Source organism: Leptosomus discolor, chromosome 3 (assembly GCF_034619465.1).
Source record: "Leptosomus discolor isolate bLepDis1 chromosome 3, bLepDis1.hap2, whole genome shotgun sequence".
Lineage (NCBI taxonomy): Eukaryota > Metazoa > Chordata > Aves > Leptosomiformes > Leptosomidae > Leptosomus > Leptosomus discolor.
The window spans coordinates 69078568-69092475 of record NC_141393.1 but is presented as its reverse complement, the minus strand read 5'-3'; the positions used below and the strand labels follow the sequence as shown (position 1 = coordinate 69092475).

Here is a 13908-nt window from a genome sequence, read left to right as displayed (position 1 = left end):
AACGGGTTAAGTGTTTTCAAAGCATCTAAAATGCTCCAAACTACCCTGTGAGGCTGCACACTTCCTACCCAGAGCTTAGGCTTGAAGGTTAGCTCATGATGTGTTGTTTTTTTTCCTTAAGGACAGAATTCAAATAAACTGAGTCTTACTCCACATCTTGACGGAGCAGACACAGAGAAGGCAGCGCAGAAACTACCATCAGTGCCATGCCTTTGGCCACATCCCTGGCATGAGCCATGCTCTGCAGGGCTGAAGAGCAGCGAAGCAGCATTGCTGAGTGCTCCTTCAGAGTTCTCCGGTCATGGAGGGGACAGTCTGGCCCCTGACTATCATCTCAAACTACGTAAGGCGCTAACAAAATTGTATCCTAAGTTGGCAGTTACATAGGAAGGTAATTTCAAAGGTTCATGCTTCTTATACCTAGATTGCCTTAAAGGTTACTGTGTGCAATTATGGACAGGAGGAATACCAAGAAGAAAAAGGCCCAAGTAAAAAAATCTTGTGGCATTAACCTCCTCAACCTCAAAAGGATGTGCTTGCTTCTAGTTAGGTTATCCTGGTCACAGCTCCCTTTTCCCGCCCCTATCTTTGCAGCAGTCTTTTCAGTGCCACCTGGGGTCATGCTGCTCGCCCCTTGCTCCTGCTCGCTGTCTCACCGACCAGCTCTGCAATGTGTTCAGCTCCTGAAAAAAAGTCATTAAAAAACCAAATCACTCCCTGGTAAAATGCGCTACTCAGAACTAGCCTATTGTCTTCAGCCTTGGCCTTCGAGTCCCTTCCTTTAATCACTTATCCTCCTTTTCCTCCTGCCTGCAATTCTGTTTGATACCTTCCTTCCTTCTGTCCTCATTGGTATTCAGCTGGTGTACAGAAATATGTTACTGCTCTAGGCAAGCAATTATATCTCAATCTCCACTGGCTGGTCCTAGTGGCCCTCTTCACTGCTGCTCAGGGGGCTAGAAAATCAAGGCATTCATATTCTGCCCAGAGGCTCCATCTATTCCTGGCCTGCCAGTTTTTCAGGAGCAATACACAGCTTTGCATATGTATGATGATGTCAGGGTCTATTTAAGCAGGAACTGTTTCATCCTCTGTTTTTCCTTTGTTTAATGATGTGCTAGAAACCACCAAAAGCCATTAGAGAGGGATAGTCTCAGGATGAGAGAAGCACTCTGGACACCTGGTAGATCTCAGCCTCTCCAAGAGGGAAAACAGACCAAGCCTTCAACATCGCATGGACTGCAACAACCCTTCAGCAGCACAACTGCCAGTCTACCCAGCAAGAGGTGCATGAAGAACCTTTCTACTTCATGCTCCAAAGGGCACCACCGTGTAGCAACTTCCTACGCTACAGCTAGTCAAAGCGGCACGTGCAAGACAAAACACCACCAGCACAAAACCTCCGCATGTAAAGCTGCAGGTGCAGCCTTACCCTCCCTGCCGACGGGCAGATTTCAAGATACATTCACATGACCACATCTGCAACTTGGAGGTGGTCAGCTACATCAGAGGCCATTTGAGTTTGCAGTGGCCTGCTCTCTCCACTTGCTGCAAAGTCGATGGGAAGCAGCGTACCACAGGAGGCGTTTGCAACCTTCACCATAGAATTTCCATTAGCATCCTGAGTTTACCCTATAAAAGGTAATTCCAGTAGATACTCTGCACAGATACACCTACAAATTGCTCCAGAAGGTCAGCTAGATAAATAATGGAAGGCTTCCATCTTTGAACTGAAGCTGTGAATGGCCACGGTCCCAGTGAACAGCCAAAGGCACTTGCAGCAACATGAATTTACTGTCTACAAAAATTGCTGATAGACAATATCTTGGATCCCAAAATCAGCCCCAGGGGACACAGTATCTGACTAGCACTCTGAGAGAATACTGCTCTGCAGAAATTATAGCCCCTTCTAAACACAGGGAAGAGAAAGGTTGCTTTCCATCAAAAATAGACAGCAAATACTATCCTGAACACTGTTAATATTGACTTTACTTCCAAAGAATACTATCTGTTTACCCTACTGAATTATTCTGGGGAATGTAAACACTATATAGTATTCGACACAGCAAAAATCAATGCCATGTATTATTGAAGATCTGGATAAGAGCACAATGGCCCTCGATAAGCACTCCTGGTGTGTCAGCCACTGCAGCTGGCTGTGGTTTTTGCTGATGGTGAAAGCTGTGATAAAAGCTGTAAGAAGCACGAGGTTATCAGGAAATGCAGTCAGGTAAGCCCTGCTACATCAGACAAAACTGACCCAGCCAGAGCAGTTCTGCCTCAGGCATCAATTAAAAACCTCTTGGTCGAGGCATGCCAAATTCAGTCTCCTTTGATGACCAGCCTTTCAATCACAGATTTAAGCAGAACCAAACCAAAAAAATATATATTTACAGTACACTAGCCAAGCACAGACACTAGACTACTGAGCGTACACTTTCTGCCACCCAGTTAGCCTGGGGGATGAGGTGTGCCCATTAACTCCATCCCAGCACACAACCAGAGGGGGGTGACAGCCAGAAGTGACTTATCTGCATAAGAACTGCCATCGGAATGACATCCCAAAGCATTTGTTTAACACCTTACTGCTTGAAGTGCAGTGTTACTGCTCCCTCAGTAATTATACATCCCAATGAGGGAACAGCAGCAGCATTGCCTTTCTGCCCAGCCAGCACGTACTGCTGTTTAATACTGATCAATGGGAGAGCCATGACATGACAGTGGACTTAGCACAGTAAAAAGGCAAATAACCCGGAGGAGCACACGGAGGACTCGCCATCATGCACTGATGGGCTTTGTCAAATACCAACCGTTTCGTATGAACAAACTTCCCGTTAGATTCTGCAAACCTCTGCTATAGCCTCTGGGCACAATTTAAAGCAAAGCAGCAAGATACAGTGCAGTGAACAACTGTCAGGAGGCAACATCTCGTTTCTTCTTCTAGTTAGAGTCTACGCTTGTAGAGCAGGGAAATCCCCAAATCGTGTTTTGACTAAAAATATTCTGCAGGTTTGCATTGGGTTTGTAGGATGATACAACTGTGTCTAATTTCAAGACATCGCAGCAATCTCGTTGCTTGTATCTCACAAACAGAAGAATGTGATTTAATTGCAAATAGGAGGAAGCGGATCAGTCATGACTGAGATTTGATCCGATTCTTCTGTCGGCTTCTCTAGCATTTGAGAAGTGTTCTTGGGGGATGTTTAACTGCTACCTTGAAAAGGATGGGGTTTCCAATCTAAGCATTTGCCAGCAGTCTCGCTAAAAAGAATACCTGTTTTCACACTCAGAAATAAACAGCATTGTAATCAGGGCCTCTGCTGGACAATTTAGGGATCAGGACACAATGTCATCTGCCACCTCTACAGTGCTTTGAGATGCCAAAGCAGATTCCTTCAAAATATAACAGCAAACAACAAGAAAAAAAAAAAGTTGGACGATCATATCTCCTAGATTTCTGTAGCACCAGAGGACTCCAGACCTGCATACATTTGACAGGAAAATCAGTTGTGATGTAGTCAGTTGCTTTTCTTAAAATGTTCCATTAAAAAAAAAGTCAGGCTTCCCCCTCTTAAGTGCCCATGAAATGAGACACTAGTAGGCCACCCTTTTTGCTTACACCTTATTCATTAGCGTTCCCGCTTCTCCTGTCACCTTTAACACTAAAGTGTACTGAATGACACAAACGGTACTATTAGTCCACTTTCCAAATCCCAGCTATTAAAATCCATCTCTCTCAGCTGCAATCTTGAGAAGCAAACGCATGAATCACGCAGCAGCAGGGTGCCAAGGTTGCCTCTCCCCCACTGCACGGCTGCTGGCACCAGGAATGTCCTGCTTGACATTTGCAGACCTACAAAGCATGGGAAGATTTCCCTGTGGTGTTTTATGCCTCATTTGTGCTGACGTTCAGGGTGTGGTGGCAGTTCCCGAAACACCCCCTCCCAGGCTCCCTGCCGAGCACAGGCTGCCATCTCATCTCGCCTTCCCCGCTCACTTACCACAGGCTCGCAGGGAGCAAGCTCCTGACGGCACCTCTGCCCTGGCGAGGGTGGTCCTGCTGCAGCCCTGCCGGGATGCTCCTCACCCTTCCCAGCTCCACCCCAAAGTACCATCACTGGGACAGGTGTCTAAGCAATTAGGGGAGCTAACAAGCCAGCACGAGAAACTGGGCTCGCTCAGGGTGCTGCAGAGAGCCACGTCAAAGCTGGGAGGAGGTCAGAGGCCAGGATGGAAATGTTTGCCCATGGCAATGCCTCCAATTCTTTGCTAATGACGCTGCTGATGCTCTGATGGAAAGGATCAGAAAGACTGGCTAATGAACACAACTCATTATTGAAGGCCTCCTGGGCACGGGATGACAGGGTTTCAGACAAAAATTCATCCTAGCTCACAGCAATGTGACAGACGTTGCACGTTTTGGCTCCAAATAATCATCCTGATGGAGCTGCCAGTATGCTGTGCTAAGGCAAGCCGTGCGAAAACTGCAAGTATTAAGAAAGAAGCCAGTTAATCCCATTACAAAGTTTGTTTTACCTGCAGAGGTCAATCCAAGCACTCTATAAGGCTCTTGTGACACCTACATCAAACGATCTGGCTGGCCACAGCGCTGACAGCTCTTCTAGCGCTGAGAAAGAGGGGGAGAGATGGGAGATCTTGTACTGACACACAACAGATAAGCTAGGGAACAGGATCTCACAAATATTACTTGCTTCATTCTTCTGGGAATGATTTTTTTTTTTTTTAAGTTTTGTACCTTTTTTAAAAAAAGATTTGTACTTAAATTCTGTATGTCCACTTATTTTGCCTTGCCCCACCCCCCACTCCTTAGAAATGAAATGATGTTTCTCAGATGAGATACTGTAAGCTGTTGCACCAATGTCCGATTTCTGGAGAGGTCATTTTAGTCCCCCTTCTCACATCGCTTTGTTCTGCTTTCCTGCTGTAACCATTTAGGATCACAGCTAATTAATGTTCCACCTACCAGCAAATTCACTCTGCAGGGGTTGCACCCTGGAGTTTCTAATGTGGTAGCAACAAGGGCCAAGTGACACAACCCACTATCCAGTACTTCAGCCAGCAGAGAAGAGCAGGGCTAAGGTGCAGTCAGGTATCCTCCTGCAGCTCCCAGCGCAGCAGTTCGATGTTACCACCACCTCCTCTCCCTCCCCTGCTGCGCATTGCCATCCTTCGCCTGGAAGTCATACCCCTCCCCAGGGGAGCTACGGCGGGACAGACCGTGGGAGAACCAGCAATCTGTTCCAGCATGAAGATGGCTATGCCAGCCGGTATCACCACTGAAGCCACCGTGATTAATGAGTGGGCAGCAGTTACGAGACCTGGGAATCTTCCACTGTATTTTCAAAAAGCAGCGCATTTCCTCTTCATCCTCATCTGGTCAGACCGGGTCGAACCTCTCTATTAGTAAGGGATGGTCCAACACCTTTCTGCAAAAGCCCATTAAGTGAAGGATGACTCTCGCCTTGAGAGTCTCTATTCCTTGGCAAAACAAAGAGTTTCACAGTTTTCTCTTACGCTGGCTTTAAAAAACAAATTACACATCACTTCAGAAAAGCCTGCTTCTGAAGTGATGATGAGAACGCAGACAGAAGCACTACTCTTTAGAGACAGCCCTATTTCGTTAACTTCTGCATTTTAATTACTGTCAATTTCCTGGGCTGTTTAATGAGAAAGTGAGTGGCAGCTGCATTACCTTAGACTGACCTAAGGCTCCCCACAGCACTTCCAAGCTGATGACAGCTAGTGTTCAGCAGTCTTATTTGGAGTACCTGGAAAGGGCGTGGGAGCGGTGTAGAAGAAGAGACGCTTACTCAAGTTTCCAGGCCACACGGATTATTTGGAATAATTCTGAGGTTAATAAATAGCTGGATACTACCCAGACCACAAGGGTTTCATTGAATAATGTGTGTAAATCAAACTGACAATGGAAACTTGCATGAACTATCTTTCCTTTCAGTTAAAGGATAAAATCCCACATAACCAATTTTAACCCTTAAGCTCAGTAACGCATTCCTGCAAAATCCAAGGTAAACACACAAATGCTCACACTGAAACAGCAAATCCCACAAAACACAAAAATGATGGAAGAGTACAAAGCACTCAAGAAGCTCAGTTCTTTAAGCACAGAAGCCAAATCTATATTCAGACATTTCTGATGGCACCATGTGAGCAAAAGGCGTCAAGGTAAGAGAAAGTTGACAGACAGCAGCAAAACCAAGATGCGTCTCACTTTACAAAAAATAAAGTTGGAACATAAATCATTGCATAAAGCTTAAGAAGTGATCAGAACTTTTAGAGGAGTACAACACAACTGCAGTTGCACTGTTACTCATAAGAGCTGAACAGCTAAACATAACAATCCTATCTTACAAGACCTGAATCGGGTCTGAGTGGGGAACGAAACCAGTGCTGGCTATTTCCAGGTATGCCAGCGTACCTTCTTAAATGCAAGTACACTTTACAGAACAGGGGATCCCTGTGGAATGCTACAATAAGCTGGACTGGCATGGAAGCAGCTATACTGGTGCATTTGTCAAGGAGATCACATCTGCTTTTGGCAGACTGAAAACACTGCAAGAAGTAGCGTGTCAAAATAGCACTTCACTTGGGGTGAATATTCAGCTGCAGACTTGGGCTTAATTATTTGTTTCCCCAGCACCATGTAGGTTTCTGTAGGGATTAAATAAGGCAATATAATACTCAGTTGGCTAGCTCAGGGGAAAGCTACTCAGCACTGCCACGGAAGTTAATGCCAGCCCTGAACTCGTCAGTGCAAAGCAAGGGTAGGAAAGAGCCAGGGGCAGAGGCTTCTGCTCGGCCGTGCTGCGAGCGGGCAGGGACCGGCAGCACACACTCCAGTTGCTAGGTAGCTTAGAGTTACAGATATGCCTCATTTGCCTGTGCAAACATACCCCGCAGGACTATATTTACAGAACGCGGCCTTTGCTTCCCATTCCTTTGAGCGATATAAAAATACTGAGAATTCTTCCCTTTGGGAGCTCAGCAACAGTTGCCCTTGGGTTGCTGCTGTTGTCCCTGAAATGTGGCTGTGTTTCTGAGCCACGGTGAAGCGGGCAGCTTGAGTCGGCACTCGTCCATGCAACCACTGCCTGCTCCGCTCTTATGTTATGGGGTAGCTACTCTCACTTCACTAATTCAGATGATATCTGAGTATCAAGGTGGTAGCTTGGAGTTGACTATGTAAAACTTATCTAGTCCCAGGACAACTGGATTGCAAGTTTGGGAGAAAAAAACTAACAATTTACTTCAACATCTTACTGATCTAACATCTCAACTGCAATTAGCAGAGAAAACTGCATTCAGCATTTAAATCAAAAGGAAGTAAAGAAATGATTTCTCTCAGGGAAGAAAGAATCAGAATTATGCAGTGCCTGAGCAATATGAATTATTAAAGAGTGACGTTTTGCGGAAACTGAGATACTCGTCAAAAGCCCAGAGCACACCATGCTACTGGGGGGGATTCTTCACTCCTGAAGGTCTGGAGAACGAAGTACCACATATGAGTAGAAACAGCATATATCACTTAAACACAGTAAGGTGGCATTTTGTATACTTGTTTAGTTCGAGTTGTTTTCCAGCAAGCATATGAAAACACAGCACAAGAATGCTGTAAGTGCACTCTATATGAATTAGCTGGTTTTCAATGCCAACAAACCCTCCGAGCTGCACAGTCCATCTTCACACAGCTGGCAGGCGCAAGCTAAAAACCTATAGACCAGGTACAAATTATTCAATATTCAAATCAAAGGAGAAAGACAAGCCTCTTCAGAGGCTGCGACGTCCCCAGGACTCCCAAGTGGAGAACAGGCGCTGGTGTACATTACCTGACCTCCCAAGAAAAGGCCACCAATTACCCTCTTGTCCTGGCAGCCAAAAGCTGTCATTCCAGAGGTATAAGTCATAGGCTTGCAAACACAGGCATGAGAGACTGTTTAAATAAAACTCTTGTTACCACAGCAATTAACAGGTTCGTTACTGCAATTTAGAGCAGGTCTAAGGAGCAAGGATCTTTACCAACTTGACACTTGTTTTGGGCAGTGCTTGCTTTCTTAATAGCAAGCAGCTAGTCCCCAACAGATGTTTTGTAGGTAAGAGATGGGTGTTTGTCTCTGCTATCCTTAGGCAGACACAGAGAAGGTGTGGGAGAGCAGTGCATCTATTTTCAACAGTAACATCATAACAACTTGATGACAGACCATCTGATTCCAAGTTCAAAAAGAACTGGGAATCTATGTAAAGCACACAGATAAAACTGGATTCTCAGCAGGTACAGCATATTAGAAAGTGCATTTATAGCAGGATGGGAATAGGGCTGAGAAGACGTGGCAAGGTGTTTCGGCAGCCCTCAGAAATCGCCACAAGCCCAGGCATAGTGACATTTACAAAAATCTGTGCTAACATGTAATTTCCAAAGGCCACAAAGCTTCCAAATTTTTTCATTATGATACCAACAACTACGTGCTATTGACTCCCACTAACAAAACTGGACAGACAAAAGCTGGGAGTCATGAACATCTCTCAGCAATTGGAACAAGCCCCGTGCCTGGCTCGTAAACACCTCATTACAACCCACTCCCTGCCAGACTTGAAGAGCAGACAACAGTTATGTATGGCAGCAATGAGAACAAGGGTCAGCCATACTGGCACGGATGCAAACTTCAAGGGGAGTAGAAAGAGGTCAAATTCTTCAACAGGACATTTTGACAGATGCTGGGTTTCCTCTTGGTTCCAAATCTACTCAAGCCTTCCCACAGAAGGCTCTGCCAGTGTGTCCCCCCCCCAGGAAGGAGAAGCATTAGTCAGCCTCCCCAAAGCAGGCACTGTATACAAGCAGTGACTATAGCCAGGCAATCTGTATTTGTCTCATCTCAGGGTTTGGCGGTGGTGACTAACTGGACTGCAGGGCTGGAACTGAAGAGCTGCAGAATGTCACTGAGCAAACAAGTTACAACAGGAACAAGCTCCAGGGACATGGCAGCGGGGAGGAGATACACAGAGGGGCCAGGTGCTGCATCCACCACTGCTGCTCCCACACCCGGTTTGTGCGTACCTCCAGAGCACCCGACCTCCAGCCTTCAGCCAGCTTGCACCAATGCACTTCTCTGCCACTAAAATGCAAGGCTTGAGAAACAGTATCGGTGTGACTTCAGGCCCAGCCACTCAAAACAGCCATTTCTTAGCCACAGGAAGGTTTCTAATAACCCTGTCACCCCTATAAAAAACCCCAACATGTTAACTAGAAGCATGCCTTGAACACTTCTCCCTGCCTCACCACAATCACATTTCAGGATATGTAATTGCTCATGAGGGTGTGTGGTTGCTAATTTCTGGAGATATAGAAGGCATATATTTTCAGATAAAAGAATACAGCTTTTAGGACTTCAGAACAATGAAAGGCAGGGCAACTGCCTGAAGTGCAGAAACTAAAAGCTTTTTCCTTCAGAACAAGAGTAGAATCGAGTAATTGTCGTTTCCAGGGAGATGGGGAACTTCAGGGATCTGAGCTCAATCTGCAGTTAAATGGATTGGAAACAACTCCCTACCAGCTGCAGAAAAAACATGGATAAAAACACACAGGAAAATCCAGAGAGGGCATTTTCCCAGCACTGTGCACATCTCCACACATTCAGGAACGACGGGCCGACTTATTTAGATGATCCAGGTTAGCTATTCATAAATGTCAAGGGAGAAATATTTCCCGTGCTACCCCTTTCCTGATACATCTCCCATTCAACCTCCCTTCACAGCAAAAACTGACAGTTTCCTCCTTTTGAGAGAGAAACCTGAAAATTCTCTTACACTCCAGAAGCGCAGTTCTAAGCAGACAGGTGTGTGAAATATACCTAAAAGAAGATCTTAAAATACTCTTTGCAAGCTCGGCAGGCTTTTGCCTTTCCACTGAGACGTTTCATAGGTGACAAAAGACTGAAGTTCATGCTTCAATGGGATGTCAAATTCTGAGCTTCTCCCACTAAAAAGCAAATCCCATGGCTTGCAAAGGATTTTCCAAAATTATCAATACCTTTGTGAGTGCTGTAGAGGGCTGCAAATGTCACCACGAAGAAGGTGGTGGAATATTTTCCAGCATTAACCAGATGAAAGGCCCGTTTGTTATCACGGTAACGGCGCAGGCACTGGATGAATCGCAACCAAGCAGGGATGCACTGGACAACTGCTCTCACTCCGTAGGAGTAGCTGTAACAAATCTGATTATCTGCAAGAAAAAATTTTCAGGGACACAGAGTCAGTAAGTTTAAGAACTCCTATCATCTTCCTTTCTGTAAGGGTAGTATCACTTGACATGACAGCAATTCCCCATCAATGTCTTGTACCTAGGCACACACACATCCAGACCAGTGAGAAGCTCATCACCAAAAAGTATCCTGAAGCCCTTTACTCCATCTCAGAGGTATTCAGCTGACATCAATAACACACCCAGACAGATCATCATCTAACTCTTTCACTGCTGCCAGTATAATTAACATGCAAGGAGATTAGAAATAATCTATTTTTAAATTTATTTTGTGCTGTTGGCAGTGCTGTGAACAATCAAATTAAGGATGGAATTACAAAAGGCCTTTGACACTGAATTTTTGTGCATAAATGGGAGAGCATTTCCAAACTCTGCAGGACAGCTCAAAGAGGCTACTTTACCTAAGATGTCCTTGACCCATTTTTCTTGTATATCGTAATAGGAAAAAACCTATTTCAGTATGTGCTTGGGTTTTTGTTTTGTTTTGTTTTTTTAAAAAGCAAAGCCAGGGCATAGCCCTGGCTTCAACAACTGGGGTGAGAGGCAACTACACCAACATGACATTGTGTCACACCTCTGATGTTTGAAAGCCTTATTTTTATTGAGGAAATAATCAGGAAAACCCAGCTTTGCCTTCAACCCCCAAACATGCCACATTCTTATGCTGTCTCACTCAGCACATCTAAACCAAACATCCCATTGACTAACAAACATTTGTTTCTTATTTAGACTAATGGAGACATGTTATTAGCTGATATTTATCCCAAAGCACTGCACTATCATTCCACTGTTTGGATTGGAAGAGGGCAAGTTGTTATCCACTCAGTTGCTTTATTTATATTATTTTTAGTAAATAAATATTTAGTTTCTTGCAACACTGTCTTAAAGGGAAGAGGAAGATCAGACAGATTGGAAGAACAAAGTGAACACTGATGCTTATTGAAGCAAATTCTTTCAGCAAGTGTCAAAACCAGCAGACAACACAATTTGCCAGCAATCACTGCTTAAAATGGAACAACAGCAGCCCGATCCAGGAGGAGGGATACAGGTACTATTTTGCCACTGGGAAGGCCAAAGTCAAAATTCATATGCCAACTCCGCAGCTCTTCTGGCTAGAAAGGGGAGAAGAAGCAGAGCATGCACAACCCTGGTATCACAGCATCAACTCTGAATAAGGGGTGGCACTAACAAGCTCTGAGGAAGTTTCTTCAACCTCGCTTGCTTTAGGGTACTGTGATGGAGCCTGTAAGAGGCAGGCTACAGCACAGAAAACTGTGGTTAACAAGCTCATGCAATTAATTTTCATGTTGAGCAACAGGAACAGGCTAAAACCAAATACATGGTTAAACCACTATGAAAGAAAACAACAATGCCAGGAAAACAGATTTCTCTTTCCAATCAAGAAGAGCTGTGTCTAAATTCTTTGATGAATATACACATCAGGCCAAATGACTGGATTAGGAAATGAACACGGATGTGAAATTCCATTTCTCTGGATGCAGGTAAGAAAGGGCAGAATCTCTCTAATGCTGTTTTTATAAGAAACGCCAGTTATTTAATTTCCTATGTCATTGGTAGCCCTCTTCAAAACAGACAGATGATTACAAAGTTGCCTTGCTCAGTGTTTTTCGGGTCATTTTGACCGCATTCGTGTGGGTTGCCAGCGTTACTCTACCTGTATTTGCCAGAAGTCCAGCATTGTCCTCCCACTGAACCTCAAAGCTGTAGAAGCAGATCATGTATTCCAGATCCATGAGTATCACGACCAGGCTGTTGAGCTGATCAGCCAGCCAGAAATCTGCGAAGCCTACCTTGTGGAAGGGAGCAGTGAACACTCGAAACTGTCAGGAAAAAAAGGTCATGACATAGCGTCAAAGACATCTAAATGCAGTGGAAGGACATCACAGCATTGAACAAATATGGAAATAACAGAAACGCTTGGAGATTTATTGCCGACCTTTCACTCCTACTGACAAAAAAAAAAAAACAACTGTCTCCTCACTTTTAGTACAAATAACATTCCTGCTTTCCTCCTCCTGCATGCAGCTAATCATGCCCTCCCTCCCTTTTTTTTTTTTTCTTCTTTTGTTTTTGTTTTTTACTGGCAGAAGACCCCAGTCTCCTCCAGTCAAGCTCTTTCCCAGAAACTCCCAGTCTCCATGTCAGAAAGAGCTCTACACAGCTCCGTTTCTCCTCATTTTGATCAGCGCTTTCTTTCAGGCATTTACATCATGTCTATTGACATCTTTCACACTCAACCTTCTTCCTCAAACTTAACGTCAGTTAGATTATAGACCCTCAGCATGGCCATTAGTCTGATGGTGGCTCGGTTTACTTAACATATTAGTTATTCTTTGGAGTTAGAAGTGATGATTGTTACTGCTGGATCTGCCAAAGCCTTGAGCAGGGAAAGAGTTAAAGAAAGGGCAGAGGAAATCCTATTGACTGTCAATTAAACACCCCCTAAAACCCAGTCCACTTTCCCCCTAAGCCTTAACAGCAGTTTTGCTACTTTCAAACCAGACAGTTTTCGTGGTCCATTACCTTTGATTACAACTCTCTCTACCCAGTTAGTTATAGTTACTAACGGCCAATTTCTCATAGAGACAGCACCAGCACCATCCTGTAGTTCAGAGATTTATGAACCTTTAAATTAATGAAAGCACAGGCTAACACTGATCTTTTATATTGCTCTCCTTATTAACCTAAGGGGTACACAGTTACAGAAAACCGGGAAAGGACTGACACATTCCCATCAGCTTGTAACGGCAATTTAAGGCTCTGGTCCTAAATTTCAAAGCCAAACAGGGGATTAAGACTTAATGGCACAAAGCAGATACGGATCTTGACCCGGAAAGCACTGCGCTCATGTAGGACAGCACTATTACAGAGGCTCAAACAGGGCCAGCCATTGGGGAGGTCTATCCTCAAAGCCGTCCAGCTGCAGAACAGCTTCTGCAAAGGTCAGAGAAGCTACAACAGCCTTACTTTTCAAAAGGTCCTTCCTCTGTTTTGGCAACACTCCCTGATACTACCTTTACCTGTTTAATCATAGACTTTTTTTTCCCCCTGTAAACAAAGACTAACTAAAACAAATGAAATGTGAAAACAGTTTTACAGATAGATCTCCCCGAAAAAAGAAGAAATTAATAAAATCCATGTTGTTATTTAATTTAGGGAGACACTCTAGGCATTGCCAGATGACAGCGTAAACTTTTAAGAGAGTAGAAGCTTTCCACCTAAAAGTTACAGCAGATGAGGAGTCAGCAGCTGTGTCCACAACCTAACGAAGGCATTGGCATCTCAGTCAACTATCCTTAAGAACCTGAGCTGCCATTTGAACCCTCCTAACCCCATGTGTCAGGCACTGTGGTTTCCGACGGCTGCCACAGGCTGCCCAGGCACAGCTGGAGTTGCAGCCCAGCTACCAGAGGGTGCTGGCAGCGGAGGGCACTGCCTGCTGTCAGGTATCACAGGCAACTCCTCACTTCCCAGCTGAGAATTGGCTGCAACAGCCTTCAGAGAAGATGGGCCGCAAGAATAAAGTCATAAAATAGCAAAAACTGGAGTTAAACCTCAGTTTCAAGTAATCAGTTGCAATTACATATCAACAG

General features: G+C 44.7%; 1 protein-coding gene across 3 annotated transcripts in view; it reads right to left on the bottom strand.

Annotated features, from left to right (window-relative positions):
* The window catches only part of XPR1 (xenotropic and polytropic retrovirus receptor 1), a 111210-nt gene that overhangs the window by 5157 nt on the left and 92145 nt on the right, over positions 1–13908 (bottom strand). Inside the window, exons 10-12 of one of the 3 annotated variants that reach the window (XM_086462412.1) lie at positions 11980–12135; positions 11391–11406; positions 10064–10255 (exon numbers count right to left, since the gene is read on the bottom strand). In XM_086462412.1, the coding sequence (XP_086318538.1) occupies positions 10064–10255; positions 11391–11406; positions 11980–12135 (364 nt within the window). Of the gene's footprint in view, positions 1–10063; positions 10256–11390; positions 11407–11955; positions 12136–13908 lie in introns of all 3 variants that reach the window. The other 2 variants (XM_086462411.1, XM_086462410.1) reach the window with 2 other exon arrangements.